The sequence below is a fragment of the Procambarus clarkii genome, chromosome 89 (assembly GCF_040958095.1).
Source record: "Procambarus clarkii isolate CNS0578487 chromosome 89, FALCON_Pclarkii_2.0, whole genome shotgun sequence".
Lineage (NCBI taxonomy): Eukaryota > Metazoa > Arthropoda > Malacostraca > Decapoda > Cambaridae > Procambarus > Procambarus clarkii.
Window position 1 is genome coordinate 9993126 of NC_091238.1, and position 20629 is coordinate 10013754.

A 20629-nucleotide genomic window follows, 5' to 3' on the forward strand; every position below is an offset into this window, starting at 1 on the left:
TTATCCTGCTCCACCATCAGTTGTTATCCTGCTCCACCACCAGTTGTTATCCTGCTCCACCACCAGTTGTTATCCTGCTCCACCACCAGTTGTTATCCTGCTCCACCACCAGTTGTTATCCTGCTCCACCACCGCTTGTTATCCTGCTCCACCACCAGTTGTTATCCTGCTCCACCACCAGTTGTTATCCTGCTCCACCATCAGTTGTTATCCTGCTCCACCATCAGTTGTTATCCTGCTCCACCATCAGTTGTTATCCTGCTCCACCACCAGTTGTTATCCTGCTCCACCACCAGTTGTTATCCTGCTCCACCATCGCTTGTTATCCTGCTCCACCACCAGTTGTTATCCTGCTCCACCACCAGTTGTTATCCTGCTCCACCATCAGTTGTTATCCTGCTCCACAACCACTTGTTATCCTGCTCATCACTCGTTACACTAGTTAGTATGACCCAATATGGACTCCTGCCCATTATTAGGGAGGTACTCCCTGACTAGTACGGTGAGGTGTGGTACAGTACACACCAGGTGTGTCACCCCTGGTGTGAGTAACGACAAGCGTGTGAGGGCAGGTACTCACCTAGTTGTGCTTGCGGGGGTTGAGCTTTGGCTCTTTGGTCCCGCCTCTCAACTGTCAATCAACTGGTGTACAGATTCCTGAGCCTACTAGGCTCTATCATATCTACACTTGAAACTGTGTATGGAGTCAGCCTCCACCACATCACTGCCTAATGCATTCCATCTGTTAACTACTCTGACACTGAAAAAGTTCTTTCTAACGTCCCTGTGGCTCATGTGGGTACTAAGTCTCCACCTGTGTCCCCTTGTTCGTGTACCACCCCTGTTAAACGGTTTATCTGTATCTACCCTGTCAATTCCCCTGAGAATTTTGTAGGTAGTGATCATATCTCCCCTTACTCTTCCGTCTTGCTGCGTCGTGAGGCACATCTCACGGTGTGTGATGACAGGGGTGTGTGAGGGCAGGTGTGTGATGACAGGGGTGTGTGATGGCAGGTGTGTGAGGGCAGGTGTGTGAGGGCAGGTGTGTGATGACAGGTGTGTGATGACAGGTGTGTGTTTGTCTCCAACAGTGGCCCGCCGGCGTCGCCGAGACAACCGCCAGCGGCGCCAGAGGACGACCTTCACCTCCGAGCAGACCCTCAGACTCGAGATGGAGTACCACCGCAACGAGTACATCTCCAGGTGGGTGGTGGACCAGGTGGGTGGTGGACCAGGTGGGTGGTGGACTAGGTGGGTGTGTGTATTGGGGTGTGGTTGGTGTATTGGGGCGTGGTTGGTGTGTTGGTGGTGGGTGTGTATTGGGGTGTGGTGGGTGTGTTGGTGGGTGGTGATGGGGGGTGATGATAATGATGGTCTTGGTGGGTGGGGGTGGGTGGTTGTGGTGGTATGTGTAGTGGTGTTGGGTAGGTATGGTGGTGGAGTGAGTGTTGTGGTGGTGGTGGTAGTGATAGTAATGGTTGTGATGGTAGTGGGTGGGTTCGTATTGATGGTTGTTGTGGATGAGTGGGTGGTGGTGTGGGTGCTGGTGAGTGGGTGGAGGTGAGGGTGTGTAGGTGAGGGGTGTGTAGTGGGTGTATGTGGGCGTCTAGGTGGGGACTGACGCTCTCTGTCACATATCCAATATTCTCAACTTCCCATCCCCTCTCGTACTAACTATCCCATCACTCCTTCAGTACTCATCTCCACCTCATGCTGCAATACTCACCCTTGCATCAACATTCAATATTCATGTTCACATTTCTCATTAACCCGCCACTTTTCTGGTACTCATTATCCCAAAGTCAAGCTTCAGTTCAGTTCTCTTCACAAGAGCTTCACTCTATTCAGTTCAAAAATATCTCTGTAGTACTCACCAAGCCTAGCTACACCTCTCTTGGCATTACTCATTAAAAATGTCAAAAATCGTTTCAGAAATCATCAGTCCATTACTCACTACAGTGCTCGCCATGCAATTTTCGTTCTAGTGTCTCATCCCATTGTAGCTTCACCAACATATAACAGTACTAATAATTATATGAATAATTAATTATTAATTGAATTATTAGTATTGTCACATGTTGACAAATGCCGGAATGGGATGAGACACTAGAACGGAAAATAATGTCATTATCTTTTCATGATTAATACCATTACTCATCGAATGATCATGTTGATCCAGGCCGCGGAGGTTCGAGCTGGCAGAGTCGCTGGAACTGACAGAGACGCAGATCAAAATATGGTTCCAGAACCGGCGAGCCAAGGACAAGAGGATAGAGAAGGCTCACATGGACCAGCAGTACAGGTGAGGCTCCCTCCACACACCTCACTCTACACACAACAATAATAACTAAAGCAAGCAACAATATAATCAAGCTATAATAAGTCACAAGCCTGAGCCACTATGCAGCAAGTGTGTGGGGGGTAAGATGGCCCGGGTGCCCGCTCCCCGTAGTTACACCGTGTACATGTTATATTACCGACACATTTGTAAAAGTAAAATACCTGACAGAGGTGTTGTGGTGATGGGCGGCAGAAGGTGGGATTAGAGTCATCACCTGGTTCTTGAGAAGCGGGTTAAGCCGTGAGGGCCAATGTTTACACCAGTGGGCGGCTGCATGGCGGCGGCCACAAAGGCATGAAACGCACCAGCTAGAAAACTGGCAGCCTCGTCTCCTCTTATATGACGTTCACAGCCTAACAATTTATTTAAATTAAATGTGTATTTAAAATCATTAAATAGCATAATAATCTTAGCACAATATTTTAGTTTTGCAATATCTAACATCACTCAAACAACGTCTTTAAATCATAGTAATTTTAAACGAATGGAGATATATATAAAATATCAAGCGTTGTACACACTGGCTGCCTTCAACCTTCAACCCTTACTACTTAAAATATATATATATATATATATATATATATATATATATATATATATATATATATATATATATATATATATATATATATATATATATATATGGAGCTTCCTTTTGGAAATCTAATACGATTGACAATACGAATATCTTGTTACTTCTTAATTAAAATCCACAACGTTTGTAATACTCATTAGTATTCATCATCAGATCTAAAACATATCAAAACTGAATTAGGATTAACATAACTTATTCTGAACACATTACATTAACAAGATAACACAGTCGGACAGCACAGAAATATCAAGGAAAGGATATTGATTGCAGAGATGACTAACAAAATGTAGGCTATTGTTTTTTAAAACAAAAAACATTGTATTTAATTTATAAAGAAATTAAAAAATTACAGATTTTTATAACACTGCTTTCGTTTTATTCTGTATTTCGAAATACATAAACAAAACCAATCAGATGGTGACTGGTAACTGCTGGAGGTTTGGGCGGGACGGACGCGCCATATTGTGCCACGGTAACCTTGAATAGTACGTCGCATATTAACGTATTAATCCCATAAGGCCAAAAAAGTATGTACTAAAAATCATAGCGATTCACAAAATTGACGCGATGTCCCATTTTCTATTTGTGGGTCCTCGGTTAGGATAGGTTCGGGAAATTTAGTTCATAATTTTAGTGACGATGTGAGTGTTCGATGGGGACAGTCTGATAAAGGACGGCTTGCCAACGGATTCTAAAACTTACCTAACCTAACTTAACACAGCCTAACCTATGTTAACACAACTTAACCTCAGTTAACATAGCCTAAACTTAGCTAACACAGCGTAGCCTAACGTAATGTACGAGTTTGACAGAAAACGAACTTTGTCGAAACGTCAGTGTACGATTTGTTCGTTCCCCGGAAGGCCACCTGTCGTAGGGCTGCTGTCTACTCTCCTTCCTTCCGTCTCCCCGTCACTTGTGTTCCTCTCATCCCCTCCCTCGGCCCCAGGAAGCTGCTAGTTCCGGTCGTCTGCACGGAAGACCGAGGTCCAGTTTCACTTACTAATTACCTTATTTGTCTACACGAGGACCACCTGACGGGCGCCTCCGCCACCACACCACCATGGTCCACACCTGCTGCCCCGCCCGAATAACTTTGATATTTACTGCCAGATTTGCGTCTAGATTTGCGATTGAGACAGATGTGTATAGTTTCGTGGAAGCTTGTGTGAGCGGAACTCTGGATAGCCAAAAAGTGAGGTATCTGGCTCACCACAACCCCTAGAGGAGATAAGCAGTGCACAGGCCCCCTCCCGGCCCCGCCCTACAGTGATGGTGTCTCTGGCCCTTCCCACAGTGGTGGTCCGGGGCCCGCTCACTGGGTGGCCCTTGCCGCCCACACTGGGTATGAGGGCTTCAGATAAGGTCATTACACCTTCCCTTATAACTGTGCCAGAGTCACCTCGCACTTCCTTCATGCCTTCTAGCAAGGAATATATAAGTATTATATCACAACTGTACTGGTATTAAACAACAGTTGTTGTAACTGGTAATAACCACTGACCACAGCACCTGTGTACTGAGGAGACCCGAGTGTACACAGATGTACTAACATCTCACTACTGTACACATACTTTGGTACCTACACTTTTGTCAGAAGATTATAAGTATGACAAGTGTGGCAGCGTGACGCCTCATGCCGGCGTGTATAGTTGAGGCGGTAGTTGACTCCTCTTACTCAACTACTAAGTAATCCAGATTGACTTTTCATAATCAGTGAGGGTGGAGCCTGGCGGGCTTCCCCAGCACCGCCTTATGGTGCCCCACCCCCCCCTCCACCACCAGCTGACACCACTGGACCGGCCAGATACACTGACACCACTGGACCGGCCAGATACACTGACACCACTGGACCGGCCAGATACACTGACACCACTGGACCGGCCAGATACACTGACACCACTGGACCGGCCAGATACACTGACACCACTGGACCGGCCAGATACACTGACACCACTGGACCGGCCAGATACACTGACACCAATGGACCGGCCAGATACACTGACACCAATGGACCGGCCAGATACACTGACACAATCTTCCATTGACTAATGTGAGTCTGTTGACGTCACTACCTTCAGACATAAGGGTTTAAATTGTCCACTCACCTGGCCTCTAGGAGACTTGAACTGCGGCCCCCACGCGTGTGAGGCGCAGGCACTATGGAAGTCCCCACACACGTGGGGTCCGCGGTTCGAGTCTCCTGGAGCCCAGGTGAATGGAATGGTTATTTCCCCGGAAGTGCGGATAACGGTTTATATTTGAATTGTATTTGTGTTTACAGTTGAGCGGCCGCCTCGGGCGGGGGGAGGGAGGGGGTGGCTGAGGCCGTGGAGGGGTCGTGGCTTGGGGTCCCTGTGCTCCTACGGTGCTCTGTTATAATTACCTCTTCTTGTAGAGATGTGTGTATTCCTATGTGCCTGCAGGATCCAGCTCTTAGCTCTCGGACCCGCCTTTCTGACAGTCTGTTGTGTAATATATTGACTCCCGACCTATTTTCTTCTATCATATCTACGACATATATTTTTCTCTAACACATACACACACTGGGGATGTATGTGTGTATACTCAACAACTAGGTGAGTACACACACAGATAAAGATAAACTGTTTAACATGGGTGGTACACGCACAAGGGGACACAGGTGGAAGCTGAGTACCCAAATGAGCCACAGAGACATTACAAAGAACTTTTTCAGTGTCAGAGTAGTTAATAAATGGAATGCATTAGGGAGTGATGTGGTGGAGGCTGACTCCATACACAGCTTCAAATGTTGATATGATAGAGCCCAGTAGGCTCAGGAATCTGTATACCTGGACGGACGGAATCTGATGGACGGTTGAGAGGCGGGACCAAAGAGCCAGAGCTCAACCCCCTGCAAGAACAACTAGGTGAGTACACACACACACACACATGCTGTGGGGGGGACATCGCAGCATGTGGACAGCGCTCTGGGTCGTAGTTCTAAGGACCCGGGGTCGATCCCCGGCAGAGGCAGAAACAAATGAACAGATTGTTTAAACCCTGGTGCACCTGCTCACCTAGCAGTAAATAGGTACCTGGAAGTTATACAGGCTGCTTCCTGGGGATATATGTGCAAGTGTAAGAGAATATATATATGTAGTAGACACAATAAAGGAAAAATATATGGGTTAGAATGGATGGTTCAAGAACTAATAGTTTAATTCTGCAGATACAAATAGTAAATACATCCCCAGGATGCTGCCCGTAGCAGGTGACTAACTCCCAGGTACCTATTTACTGGTAGGAGAACAGGTGCACCAGGGTGAAAAGCTCTGCCTATTTATGTGTCTCGGCCGGGAATCGAGCCCGAGCCCCTTAAGACTATGACTCCCGAGCGCCGCAGTGATCAGTGCGGGGTCTTCAGGAGTGGCGGCAACGATCGTATTAAGAGCTTGAGAGAGATAGTGAAAGTTGAGAGAAGGAGGAGGTGAGGCAGTGATGGGGCTTCAACGGTAGCCACCCATGGTCTCTGGCTCCCCCTCCCCCCCCCCCTCACCTGGGATGGCATGGGACAGGTGCCGGGGATGGGTAGTTGACGAGGAGGGGGGCTGGCTAAGATGGGGGATGAGGGGACTGAGATTGGGGATTGGGGGGGGGGGATGGTGAAGTCTGGAAATAACAAGCAACAAAGCATGGTGAATTAGTCTTTGAGAATGTAAGTAGTGACCCTGCGAAACGCATCCCTAGGCGTCAGACCAAAATAAAAAAGTGAAAATAACTCATTTGGGGAGTTAATGTTTTAACTTCCCTCGACAGTGAAGAAAAACATAAGAAATATTGAGAAGACTCGTGTTAGAATCATTAATCTAATGATTCAATAATTATCATACTGTACAATATATATATATATATATATATATATATATATATATATATATATATATATATATATATATATATATATATATATATATATATATATATATATATATATGTCGTACCTAGTAGCCAGAACGCACTTCTCAGCCTACTATGCAAGGCCCGATTTGCCTAATAAGCCAAGTTTTCATGAATTAATAAATTTTCTCTAATTTTTTTCTTATGAAATGATAAAGCTACCCATTTCATTATGTATGAGGTCAATTTTTTTTATTGGTGTTAATGTAACAAACTAGGCTGTTGTAAGAATTATCCAGAGTGGTTTATCGACAAAAGAGAATGGGAAGCTGAGCCGCATGGTGACCTGACCCCCAGGGGAATTCGCGGTGGAAATAACCAACGCTTTGTTCATAGCTGCGTATAATGAACCATCCTATAGTATTCAGCAATTTAGAGAAAATTAGCCTTTATTCATTTTGCATTAAAATTGTATTGTATAATAGTACTGGATACAATATCAAGAGTATTCTAATTATTGAGTTTAAGTCACCATCAGTGACGTCACGAATCAGATCTAACTTTTAAAGCGGAGTGACCGGCGGTCATAGGTCATCAGGGGTTGACAGGTCTACTATTTCTCAAAGTTTTAATAACCATCTTTGTGATCGGGAACAGCTCTGCCGTTAGAGGCTTGTGTAATTTAATTCAGTAAAATAATTCAACCAGTCTGGATCAATTAAGTACAACAGAGGTTAATTGTTATAACTTAAACCTGGCTAGTAACTTGGTAGAACTTTGACTGACTAGGCGGAAGGATACAATACTCTGTCTGGGGGAGTCCAGACAAGGAAAAATCAGTGTGAATACGGGAGCAGCTGGGAGAGGTCAAACATCTTACCTCTCCCCAAGACATCTAGCTGGTCGCCCAAGGTATAGTTGCTATGGTTATGTATAGAAATAGTCTTCTCATTTGCCATTCAGGTCAAGTAGGGAGTGTTAAAGTGATAGGGAGTGAACACATTTAGATTTTGTTTTAGTTTTCTTTTAATAAATTAAATTTGTTATTAATTTGCATTTTATTGTTTCCATTTGGTTATGTGTAAACTTGTCCTGGTCACGTGGTCCACACGAGGCAGAGTTGTATTGGGCGCCGATTCTAACATCGAATCGGAATCATCATTACCGTGTAATTTATTCCACACTCAAGGTCATCGTTTATAGTGGGGATCAAGCCCCTAGGTTGATTAATTAGCGTGATCGATCCAGACCTCGATCATTGCTCTTGTATTACTGGTCTGGTGGTGGCAGCAGAGGTGACTCTAGGGTTTTGTTCAGAGCTTAGGTCACGTCATACTGGGTGTAGAATCCTAAGTCGGTCAATCGTCTTAGGACCACGTGGCGTGGAGTTGGCTTTGGTAAAAGTTTTGGAGTCCCTTGGTTTAGAAATAAAAGTAAGAATACGGGTAGAGGGAGTAGAAAGAAGAGAAGTAAAGAGAGAGGAACCCGAACCCGTGTTACATTAAAATTAACGTAGATATATGACCGAACCTAACCAACCCTACCTAACCTAACCTAACCTATCTTTATAGGTTAGGTTAGGTTAGGTAGCCGAAAAAGTTAGGTTAGGTTAGGTTAGGTTGGTTAGGTTGTCGAAAAACAATTAATTCATGAAAACTTGGCTTATTAGGCAAATCGGGCCTTGCATAGTAGGCTGAGAAGTGCGTTCTGGCTACTAGGTACGACATATATATATATATATATATATATATATATATATATATATATATATATATATATATATTTATATATATTTATATATATATATATATATATATATATGTATATATATATAACTCACACCCCAGATCCTGTACATCAGATGCATTGCTTCTGGCAGTAAGGGTTCGAGTCACTTCTGGGGTGTCAGTTTTCAGTTATATATATATATATATATATATATATATATATATATATATATATATATATATATATATATATATATATATATATGAGATGGTGAGGCCTCACTATCACCAGCATCACCATCATCTCGCCCTGCCTCTCTGCGTGAGGCAGCTGTTAACTGCCTAACTATCGCTAACGAGCGTGGCACGCGACCACCTTCCTCCCTCTCACGTGACCCCTCTCCACATCACCCCCCCCCCCACCACCACCACCACCACCACCACAACCCCAGTGGAGGCTCTTTGGGGCCATTACCAATAGCTGATACTGGAGATCTGTGGATGGATAGGTTTCTCTGGGGAAGGGGGCGGTCTCTGAGGGTTAGCTCTACCAGTTATAGTGGTGGTGAGGTAGTGAAGGTCTCGAGGTCTTATGTTAGTGTGAGTCTTGCTGCGAGGTGTCATGGCTGTGTTGTTGTCATTGTTGGGTGACGTGGCCTCCATGACGAGGTGTTGTACGGTGTAGGGGAAGTGTGGCGGCGATGGAGCTCTTACTGAGAGTTCCTGGACTGAGGCGTCCGGGGCGTAGTCCGCTGTTGGTGGTTGTGGTCTCACACCCGGAGGTTGGCTCTGGAGTCCATCAGTTGTGGTAGAAGCTGGTTGTGTCACGTTGGTGGTCGCAGAGAGCACGTCTGCGAGCGCCTCTGCTGACATGGTGATGATGGTAGCTTTTGGGGCTGGAGTGGAGGATGCTACTGTTGGTGCAGCCTGTGGGTCTGTGGTGGAGCTGAAGTCTGAGTTGAGATCGACCTAGAGGTCGACCTTGTGGAAGTCCCAGTGTGAAGGCTGGGCCGGCTGTTGGGAGGAACCACTGTTTGGTAAGACTGGGACGTCTTCTGGTTGGTTGGTGAGAGCTGAGGTGTTGGGTGTAGCGTCAGGGGCTCTGGTGGCGGGGTTAGGAGGAGATGGCTTTCTTGGCTTCAACCTGGGCCTTGATTTTTGTTGTCTGCTGGGCCAGCGGTGTGAAATTGCAGGATGATCGCCGCTGCAGAGAAGGCAGCGATGGGTTGTTGATTTACAGATGGTGATGGTCACGGGCGCAGAGACTGCACTTCTGGACGGGGTGTTGACACTTGTTGGTGGAGTGGGAGAGCTCGTACCACTTGAAGCACTGTTGGCGCTCGTGATATCGTTCCTTTTTCATTTGGTGGAGCGGTGTCTTGATGCCGAAGCAGTAGACGCCTTGTGTGGCAGCCTGAGTGGCCATAGTTGGTGTGGTGAAAATTATTTTCGTTGTTGCTTTATCGTCACTACAGAACACAATGGGGAACATGCACATGTTCGGGTTTTCATACTCAATATTCGTACTGATCTGACGGTCTGTGCGGTCAGTTACCCATAGGCTGGTCCTGCTGATGAAAACTGATCTTTCGGCTAGGAACTGACGTGAGGTAGTTGCGATAGAGGTGGTGCTCCTTGCCAAGTGGGAGATCGTAGCCCGGGAGTTTTTCCAGGTCCTCATCACTTGTGTAGAAGAGAGTGATATCAGCACCTTCCTGATTAATGTCATTGGGTGTGATGCCGGCCCCGACCCTGGGGGACATCCAGAATGTTGCTTTTGCCAAAAGCATGACCGTTTAGGGTGTAGCCCTAACTTTTACACGTTTGGGGTCGCATTGTGTTGGATGTGACTCTGTGACTCTCCGGGTCGCAGTGGTAATGGATGTTTTGTGGGAACATTTCAGGCTCTCTGCTGTGACTGTGTGTTGTGAGAGTACACCCACTCACACATACTTATATTGGGGTAATGTGGAGCCTGCAGGTGTGTACACAGCGGCCCATCCTCCTGTGTACACTGTACTTATAGGGACGATGTGGACAACGGCACATAGTGGCGTAATTGACAATTAGAAACTAGAATTTGATACTATTGAATTTGGACAAAGCGGAAAAGGTTTTACTTTTGTTGCTAATAAAAGCTAAAACCTAAAATCTGCCCACCCTAGGCCTAATGCATGTTAAGGCCTAACATAGTACAGTTATGTGCTATACTTGGCCTAGGAATATTGAAGTTTGGGTTTTAGCTTTACATTTTGCGGACTCTATAAAGTGAATAGTACCAAATTCTACTGTCTAATTGTCCATTACGTCAATATATGTAGGATGGTCCACACAGTTACAAAAAAGTAGCATGTTAACAAGAGGATGGGTTGAACAAATGGGTTGAGAGTCGTTATATTAGAAGACCTACAATTAGAAAGATGGGCCCCAGGAGATCAGACCTGCAAACTTAAATAGTTAAGTACTATTAAGTAAGTAGGTTTACACACACAAGATTACGTGACCAATCACATTTAAGCTTGTAATACTATTAAACAGCTGGTCACAGCCTATCATTCTCTCACTGGAAATAAGCTTAACGATATCCCCATCATTTCCTAGGCCGACCAACGCATCTCGCACTGACGCCGAGCACCAATCAATATAACCAGGAACAAACGCCATTAGCAGCCATAGGCTGGTCTATAATTAGAAAAACGGCCGCACGTGGGGCGAGCAGCGTACTGGAACCTTCCATAACTCATGTGTCTACTTCAAACTCTCCATCGCTGGCAGAGTTATACAGGCCCCGGTGATGAACACTGTTGACAAGCAGCAGTAGACCTAATGTGACACCACAGTCAAGGGCCAGACTTAAGACGGTCTTCACGGGTTGAAAAGCGCTTTAGGCTTCATTCGTCTTTCATTCTAATTTTACAGCATTAATGTGATCAGCGTCACATTATATATGTTATATATATATATATATATATATATATATATATATATATATATATATATATATATATATATATATATTATTAAATATGACCGAAAAAGTAAGATTAATAATTCTAACACGAGTCTTCTCAATATTTCTTATGTTTTTCTTCACTGTCGAGGGAAGTTAAAAAATTAACTCTCCAAATTTCATTTTTACAATTTATTATGGTCTGCCGCCTAGGGAGGCATTTTGCAAGACACGCTGTACAAAGACAAATTTATAATGCTGTTGTTGTTGTTGTTTTATATTTAGCTACTCAGAACAAAATGTCCATGTAGGACGGGCTATGGTGAGCCCGTAATTGAGTTCGGTTAATTGAGCGGGGTTGTAAACTGTGAAATGAACGGAAATTACTTTACAATGATTGATTGATTGACTTATGAAGATTAAGCCATCCAAGAGGTGGCACGGGCATGAATAGCCCGTAAATTATATACTTGATTGATTGATGAAGATTAAGCATTCAAAAGGTGGCACGGGTATGAATAGCCCGTAAGTGGTGGCCCTTTTGAACCATTACCAGTATCAAGAGCTGATCCTGGAGATCTGTGGAGGTGCGACTGCACCCTGCGTGACGGGAGTTGTTGTTGTTGTTATAGATTCAGCTACTCGGAACAAGTTCCAAGTAGCACGGGCTATGGTGAGCCCGTAATGGACTTACCTGGCACAGGAGCGGTGCTGAAACTAGAAATTATATACTTAGTGGACAAAGGCTCTTATACTCTTGGGGTGAGGTGGTGCAGGACGTGATTGAGATGAACAAGTGGATGAAACAATGGATATTAGTAAGGTATTACATGCATGAACATGAGCAGCTTATGTTCTTGCTTCTACTGTCTCTGTGTTGGTTTGGGGTCTCGAAGTGGGATGAATGTAATTATGTGTTAACTGGCTGTTGAGTGCTGGTCGTGACGTTTTGATGTGTAGGGCCTCGCTGATGTCCAGTCTTGTGTTGACGTTATACCTCTCGATAATTTCAGTGTTGCTTGTTAAGATGTGTCTGGTGATGGTCTGCTTGTGTGAGAATATATGCTCCTTGATGGAGCCCTGTTGTTTGTGCATTGTTAATCGCCTAGAGACGTTGCTGTCTTGCCTATATATTGAAATCTTTGGGGCTGACAGTCCCCAAGTGGGCATGTGAAGGCATAGAAGACGTTGGTCTCTTTTAAGGTGTTCTGGAGAGTTCTTCATGAGTAGGTTGACCGTCTTGTTTTTGTAGTAAATTGTTATTTGTATCTTCTGATTGGTGTCTGTTTGGATAACGTTCCTATCAATAATATCTTTCAGGACACTTTCCTCCGTTTTATTAGCCGTGGAAAAGAAGTTTCAGTACAACAATCTAATAGTAGGTAGAGCTAGGTGTGTGTTGGTTGATTCTTCAGAGCTTGCATGACGTGCCACCTATCTTTTAATGACGTGTATATATATATATATATATATATATATATATATATATATATATATATATATATATATATATATATATATATATATATATATATACAATTCGATATAATTCAAGAATATCGAGAAGTAAAACAAATGAAGGTCATTAATAATTAACTATAATTCCTATTTTGAAATTGTTCCAGTATAATGACCCGACGATTACAATTGTAATGCGATCAATTAAGAGTGACTGTTGGCCGGCTCAGGAAAACCTCCGGCCCTTGAGGGTGAAAACCCTGGGAGAATGGCCACACTTTCCTCCCTTATGGTGGCCCGGGGGACGGAGAAGGTCCTGGGATGGTGGCTAGAAACTTGCCCTGGATAGGTAGGGTTGATGAGGGATTATATCAGCCATCTAGTTGGATAACGGGTGATGGATTGGTCGAGGAGGGAGACAACATCCTGGGGACTCGGGGTGAGCCACCAGGCTCTCACCAGAGCGTTTGAGTATGAGGTGTAAACTGGAGTGATAAGGGAGCGGGGTGGGTGGGGGTGTATGGGTTACTGGGGCGGCGAGCGGCAGGTGGTCCTCGGGGGAGCATCTGACACATTAGTCAAAAAGACAATTTTGTGAGTGTCGGGAGTAACAAGGTGGCTGGTCCGGGGTCGGCCACCTCTACCACCGGAGGCCTGTGATGGCCGGGGAGGGAAGTAGGAGGGGTTTTCTACCACAGACGTGGCCACACATTTACAATGCTAACCAGCATATATGCATTTTATTCTGTCCGCCATGGACAAGGTTAGAGATCTGTTATACATATAGTTCAGTGATTTATCGAACAATCAACCACGGAAGGTGATTTTAGTGTTTTTAAAATGCTAAACTAACTTATGTATAGATGCACAGATTTGTGTCTGTCTTACATAAACAGTGTTCCAGGTATGTTTTATACATAGTGTCGTTAATGTGCGTATACTAAGGGGATATGCATTTCTGACCGGCTTACACACACACACACACACACACACACACACACACACACACACACACACACACACACACACACACACACACACACACACACACATCTGAAGAAGCATATAATGAAACTGGAAAAGGTTCAGAGGTTTGCAACGAGACTCGTCCCAGAGCTACGAGGGATGGGGTATGAGGAGCGCCTGAGGGAACTGTGCCTTACGACACTAGAAAGAAGAAGGGAGAGGGGGGACATGATAGGAACGTATAAAATACTCAGAGGGATTGACAGAGTGGACAGAGACGAAATGTTCACACGGAATAGTAACAGAACGAGGGGACATGGATGGAAGCTTGAAACTCAAATGAGTCACAGAGATGTTAGGAAGTTTTCTTTTAGCGTGAGAGTAGTGGGAAAATGGAATGCACTTGGGGAACAGGTTGTGGAAGCAAATACTATTCATAATTTTAAAACCAGGTATGATAGGGAAATGGGACAGGAGTCATTGCTGTAAACAACCGATGCTCGAAAGGCAGGATCCAAGAGTCAATGCTCGATCCTGCAGACACAACTAGGTGAGTACACACACACACACACACACACACACACACACACACACACACACACACACACACACACACACACACACACACACACACACATATATTGAGTCAGGACGGGGGTGGGGGCTGTTATCTTGGCATCCAATGTGCAGATGCTACGATACATTATCTTGGCCCTCAATGTGGAGATGCTTTGATATGTTATCTTTACGGCTGCTGTGGACATGCAGTGATATGTTGAATTATCTGTAAACATATTGTGGAGATAATCCGCCATGTTATCTTGGCGGGCAGACCGGAAACATGTGAGCATCGGCCACAGTGGTAGGGGTAAATATCCCTGGAGGACGAGAGACCATCACAGCCTCCGTCACAGGGCGCGCGTCAAACACTCTTAATGGAGGCTTTAGTTTCAGCTGTCAAACAAGCGCGAGAGTCACCAGTGCAGCGGTTACAAATTACTGGGCGACCTATTGAAATTATTGCCATTATCGCCGACCCTCCGCCCATTTAATTAACCCCGCGGCCGCTAGGGGGCAGCCCAGCCATGATTTACACAACATTAAGGTCCTGTAGTCACTTAAGACCTGAATTACTTGATTCCGGCGTATGTTATACTAATAGAGTGTTTTATAGAAAAATACAAGAATAATAATATTGTTTCATCCATTCATTTGTAGAGATAATTGTGTGTACATGTGATAAGAGAGTGGCGAGGTCCTGGGGTGACATCTGGCGTCCTGTCCCCAACCTCCCGGGTAGTGGTTATTGAAATAATTATAATATTTAACTCAAGCGGGGCGCGAGTGACACTAATAACATCATTTAGAGTGTGTTAACAGCAGTTTGGCGAGGACCAAATGTTTGTGTAGATGAGGTGGGCGTGGTCAGTTAATGAACGTTGTTGAGTGTGGGGCCTCGGAGACCGCCTTCCTCACCTCCTCACCTCTGAACTGCTATATACTTCTAACAACATATAGTAATATACAAGACAAGTCCACTACGGGCTCACCATAGCCCGTGCTACTTGCCCCGCTCCTGTGACAGATAAGTTACGGGCTCACCATAGTTCCCTACTTGGAACTTGTTCCGAGTAGCTGAAACTATAACAACAACAACAACATAGTAATATAAGCAGAGGCGCGACAGTTCCGAACAGGAAAACATGTTATCTAACCAGAGATGTAAACCACGCAATTCGCCAGAGTGTGACCTGTTCAATACAACATATTTATATATAGGAAGAAGCACCTCTACAGCAGTGGAGAGCCCCGGTGTGGTAGTGTTGCTTTTTCCTGCCTGCAGTTGTGTGCAAGCTCACCAGTGTGTATATGGCAGAGGTGGATGATGGGCAGTAACTGAGTGTTGGTGAGTGAGTGTAGTGGCAACACAGGTGTTGACAGAGGAAGAAAAGTGTCGTACAGGAGCCCCAAAACCTCAGAAGATTCCTAAAGACGATAACATTTGAAAAAAATATCTTAGAAGAAGGTCACCACAAGATATGCCGGAATATATAATGTGTAAACTCATACACACTGCAAGAGGCCTCACATTAAGAAACAAAAGAGCTGAGAACAGAAGATTGACACACGCTTTGAGAAGGAAGGTAATACTTTTATACAAGAAAGTTAAGAGTCATAAGTGAACTTGAGGTGTATCTCTGCGGGGATCCTCCCTGACATAACACATACATGGGCGACACTCCCCGAGTGTCCTGAGATATTATGTGTCATCTCTAAATACATTCCTCAAGGTTTTTGAGACTACGAGAATACAACAAGCGAGGCAAACACAGGCTGACTGTTTACACCTCCTGTTGACACAAACTATTGACTGTTGACACAGACTATGGACTGTTGACACAGACTATTGACTGTTGACACAGACTATTGACTGTTGACACAGACTATTGACTGTTGACACAGACTATGGACTGTTGACACAAACTATTGACTGTTGACACAGACTATTGACTGTTGACACAGACTATTGACTGTTGACACAGACTATTGACTGTTGACACAAACTATTGACTGTTGACACAGACTATGGACTGTTGACACAGACTATTGACTGTTGACACAGACTATTGACTGTTGACACAGACTATTGACTGTTGACACAAACTATTGACTGTTGACACAGACTATGGACTGTTGACACAGACTATTGACTGTTGACACAAACTATTGACTGTTGACACAGACTATTGACTGTTGACACAAACTATTGACTGTTGACACAGACTATGGACTGTTGACACAGACTATTGACTGTTGACACAGACTATTGACTGTTGACACAGACTATTGACTGTTGACACAGACTATTGACTGTTGACACAAACTATTGACTGTTGACACAGACTATGGACTGTTGACACAGACTATTGACTGTTGACACAGACTATTGACTGTTGACACAGACTATTGACTGTTGACACAGACTATTGACTGTTGACACAGACTATTGACTGTTGACACGGACTATTGACACAGACTATTGACTGTTGACACGGACTATTGACACAGACTATTGACACAGACTATTGACTACTAACACCTGGTGTTGACACAGACTACTTGGTGCCGTCCAACACAAGAGACTACTGGTCCTGACACCAGTGACAGTGATAGTGGCACCTCTCCCGTTTCCTATATATGTTAACAACTTAACTGAGGAAATAGACTCGTTCACAATAATGTGCTGACGATATGAAGCTGTTCCGAGGAGTCAGTACACAGCAAGTGTGCGTCAATAAAGGAGGCCGGAAATGCTTGAGAGAGAATGTAATAAAGACATACAGGAGCAGAGAGACCCTGGTATCCGTATAGGGTGAAAATGAAACAAGTTGTGGCATGAAGGTGATGCAGGATGAGGGTAACAGCGCTGCCAGTCATCAACAACCTCCACATCAATTATGTGCAGGTTGGAACTATGTGGAATTATGTAACTTGTAATTGGAATTATGTGGAGGTTGGAGGTTCCATCATAAACAGTTATGATGGAACTAGAGAGAGTAACCTTGAGAACGCTGTGACAACCTCTGTGAAGTTAACCTTTACTATGCAACCTGCAAACGTGGCCCAAGTCCAGAGATAGCGTCGTGAGGCCACAAACTGACCATATTAATCACACACGTAAACTTAATATGTATAAACCTGTAGCGGAGATGAGAGCTCCTGATGTGATAAGTGTGTGGTGAGTGGTGAGGGCGCCCTCTGCCCTACCACACCGTCCACCACCACATCACACACACACACTTCCCCCAACCACTTGGGCTGGGCGGTAGAGTGACGGTCTCGCTTCATGCAGGTCGGCGTTCAATCCCCGACCGTCCAAGTGGTTGGGCACCGTTCCCCTTCCAAGTGCTATATAATCGTAATGGCTTGGCGCTTTCCCCCCTGATAATTCCCCTCCCTTCCCTTAGCGCAGACAACACTCACACACACTCGTAGTGTAGACAACACTCTCACACACACTCGTAGTGTAGACAACACTCTCACACACTCGTAGTGTAGACAACACTCACACACACTCGTAGTGTAGACAACACTCTCACACACACTCGTAGTGTAGACAACACTCACACACACTCGTAGTGTAGACAACACTCTCACACACACTCGTAGTGTAGACAACACTCTCACACACTCGTAGTGTAGACAACACTCACACACACTCGTAGTGTAGACAACACTCTCACACACACTCGTAGTGTAGACAACACTCACACACACTCGTAGTGTAGACAACACTCACACACACTCGTAGTGTAGACAACACTCTCACACACACTCGTAGTGTAGACAACACACACACACTCGTAGTGTAGACAACACTCACACACACTCGTAGTGTAGACAACACTCTCACACACTCGTAGTGTAGACAACACTCACACACACTCGTAGTGTAGACAACACTCTCACACACACTCGTAGTGTAGACAACACTCACACACACTCGTAGTGTAGACAACACTCACACACACTCGTAGTGTAGACAACACTCTCACACACACTCGTAGTGTAGACAACACTCACACACACTCGTAGTGTAGACAACACTCTCACACACACTCGTAGTGTAGACAACACTCACACACACTCGTAGTGTAGACAACACTCACACACACTCGTAGTGTAGACAACACTCACACACACTCGTAGTGTAGACAACACTCACACACACTCGTAGTGTAGACAACAATGAGAGAAGTGAAGATGAAGGAAATAAATGTTGAGGAAGGGGCACAAGAGAGCCGGGGCGGCGTGAGGAAGGCGGCCGCTCACATCAACAGTACAATGACATTGTTGATGTAGTCTACAGCCAGTATTATGACGCCTGAAGGAAGGGAACCATTGCATTAACAGACCCTTAGCGAGAAAGGTGGGGCTTGTGAGCAGCAGCTCAACCCAGGAAACTCACACGGGTAAACGATGCCTCACAATAATGTGTACACATATATTAGGTGAGTACACACACACACACACACACACACACACACACACACACACACACACACACACACACACACACACACAGTGTACGTAATCAGCAGACATCTGGTGTGGTCAATCATGGTAATAGGGATTAATGATGAGTTTCGTACACGTGGAGGCTGGCTCACGTGCGCAAGGTTACACGTGTTATCATTACCTGAGCCGCACGTGTTGCTTCACACAGGAGGAGGGGGAGGAGGGGCCGATGGCTCTGATACACTCCCACCACTCTCTCTCTCTCTCTCTCTCTCTCTCTCTCTCTCTCTCTCTCTCTCTCTCTCTCTCTCTCTCTCTCTCTCTCTCTCTCTCTCTCTCTCTCTCTCCATTTCTTCCCCCCTTTTTTCTGTGATAAAAGCTCTTTCTCTTTACCTATCTCTGTGTATTGGGTGTCATCTATCACTGTCAGACATGATAGACATCACTGAGCCATGGGTAGTGGAGGGCTACAAAGGTGATGTCATGGACACAAATTTGCTTATTACAGTAAAGTATGATAGCTGCCATTTTTTGTATTTGTTATTACCCTCAGTGCATCGTGTTTTACTGTATAGCAAGATACAATGATTGTTTTGATTTTTTAATATGCTTTAAAGTCCAGCCGGTGCCAGGAGGTTCAGAATGTTCCTTATGATAGAGTGCCAATAGTCTGGTGGCAGCGGAGAGAGAACCTCGCATCCTAGAGGGACCAAGACCTGGATGACCCTTCACTGTGCCTTGATGGCATCACTATATACCCCTGGAAGAGGGGCAGGGAGTTGGTGTGGGACTACACATGTGTATCCTCCCTGGCTGACACCTACATACACTTCCGTGCTGATCAAGCAAGCGGGGCGGCCAACCACAGAGAAATAGCAAAATCAGTCAAATACAGGCGATTGGAAGGTCAATCAATACACCTTTGTTCCCATAGCGTCTGAGACGCATGGCCCCAGGGGTAGGACTGCCTTCGGATGTCTCAAAGAATTGGGCTCCAGGCTCATTGACATCACCAGAGACCCAAGCGCTGCCAGTTTCCTGTTTCAGCGCTTCAGTGTGGCGATCCAGAGAGGAAACGCCTGCTGCGTCCTTGATTCTTGTGCGGAAGCGAAGGAGCTCCAAGAGATCCATTACCTTTAAGCATTCATTGTATTAACATGTACATCTTGTAACCTTTAAACCTCTAATATAGCACAACAAAACACAAAAGGAAGGGGATGGTAGGAGGAAATCACATAGAAACTGTATTGGAGGGGACCTTAACAGTCCCTTTAATGCGTTATGTGTGCATTCCTCCCAGGCTAAGGGTCCCCTTCTTCCACCCAGAGATGGTACTCCCTTCTAAATATAAAAAATATACATATATACATACATACACACATACATAGATACATACATACATACATACAGAGTTACTGGGGGTGTGTGTGTATATGGTGGGTTGAGGTGGGGGTATGGTGTGCAGGCTTGGGGCGGGGTGGTGGTGGTGGTGGTGTGCAGGCTTGGGGCGGGGTGGTGGTGGTGGTGGTGTGCAGGCTTGGGGCGGGGTGGTGGTGGTGGTGGCGGCGTGACAGTGTGGCTTGGGTCGCCCCAGCAACACGTACACTGACAACGTCGTTGACAAGCGGGAACACTTTATCCCAGCTAAACCGGCGCTGCCTCAAGGGTTCACCATAGTGGTCTCGTTCACAGTTTCCAGTTGGTTTGTCTCC

The 20629-nt window shown here is 45.2% G+C and overlaps 1 protein-coding gene and 1 long non-coding RNA gene across 2 annotated transcripts in view; one reads left to right on the forward strand and one right to left on the reverse strand.

Annotated features, from left to right (window-relative positions):
- The window catches only part of LOC138359152 (uncharacterized), a 62631-nt gene that overhangs the window by 35269 nt on the left and 6733 nt on the right, over positions 1–20629 (reverse strand). The window contains exon 2 of the long non-coding RNA XR_011225780.1: positions 2503–2694. This is a non-coding gene — a long non-coding RNA (uncharacterized lncRNA). The remainder of the gene's footprint in view (positions 1–2502; positions 2695–20629) is intronic.
- The window catches only part of LOC123773401 (homeobox protein HOX3), a 26635-nt gene continuing 7101 nt past the window's right edge, over positions 1096–20629 (forward strand). Inside the window, exons 1-2 of the mRNA XM_045767144.2 lie at positions 1096–1203; positions 2180–2302. Coding sequence (XP_045623100.2) covers positions 1172–1203; positions 2180–2302 — 155 coding nt within the window. The 5' untranslated portion in view covers positions 1096–1171. The remainder of the gene's footprint in view (positions 1204–2179; positions 2303–20629) is intronic.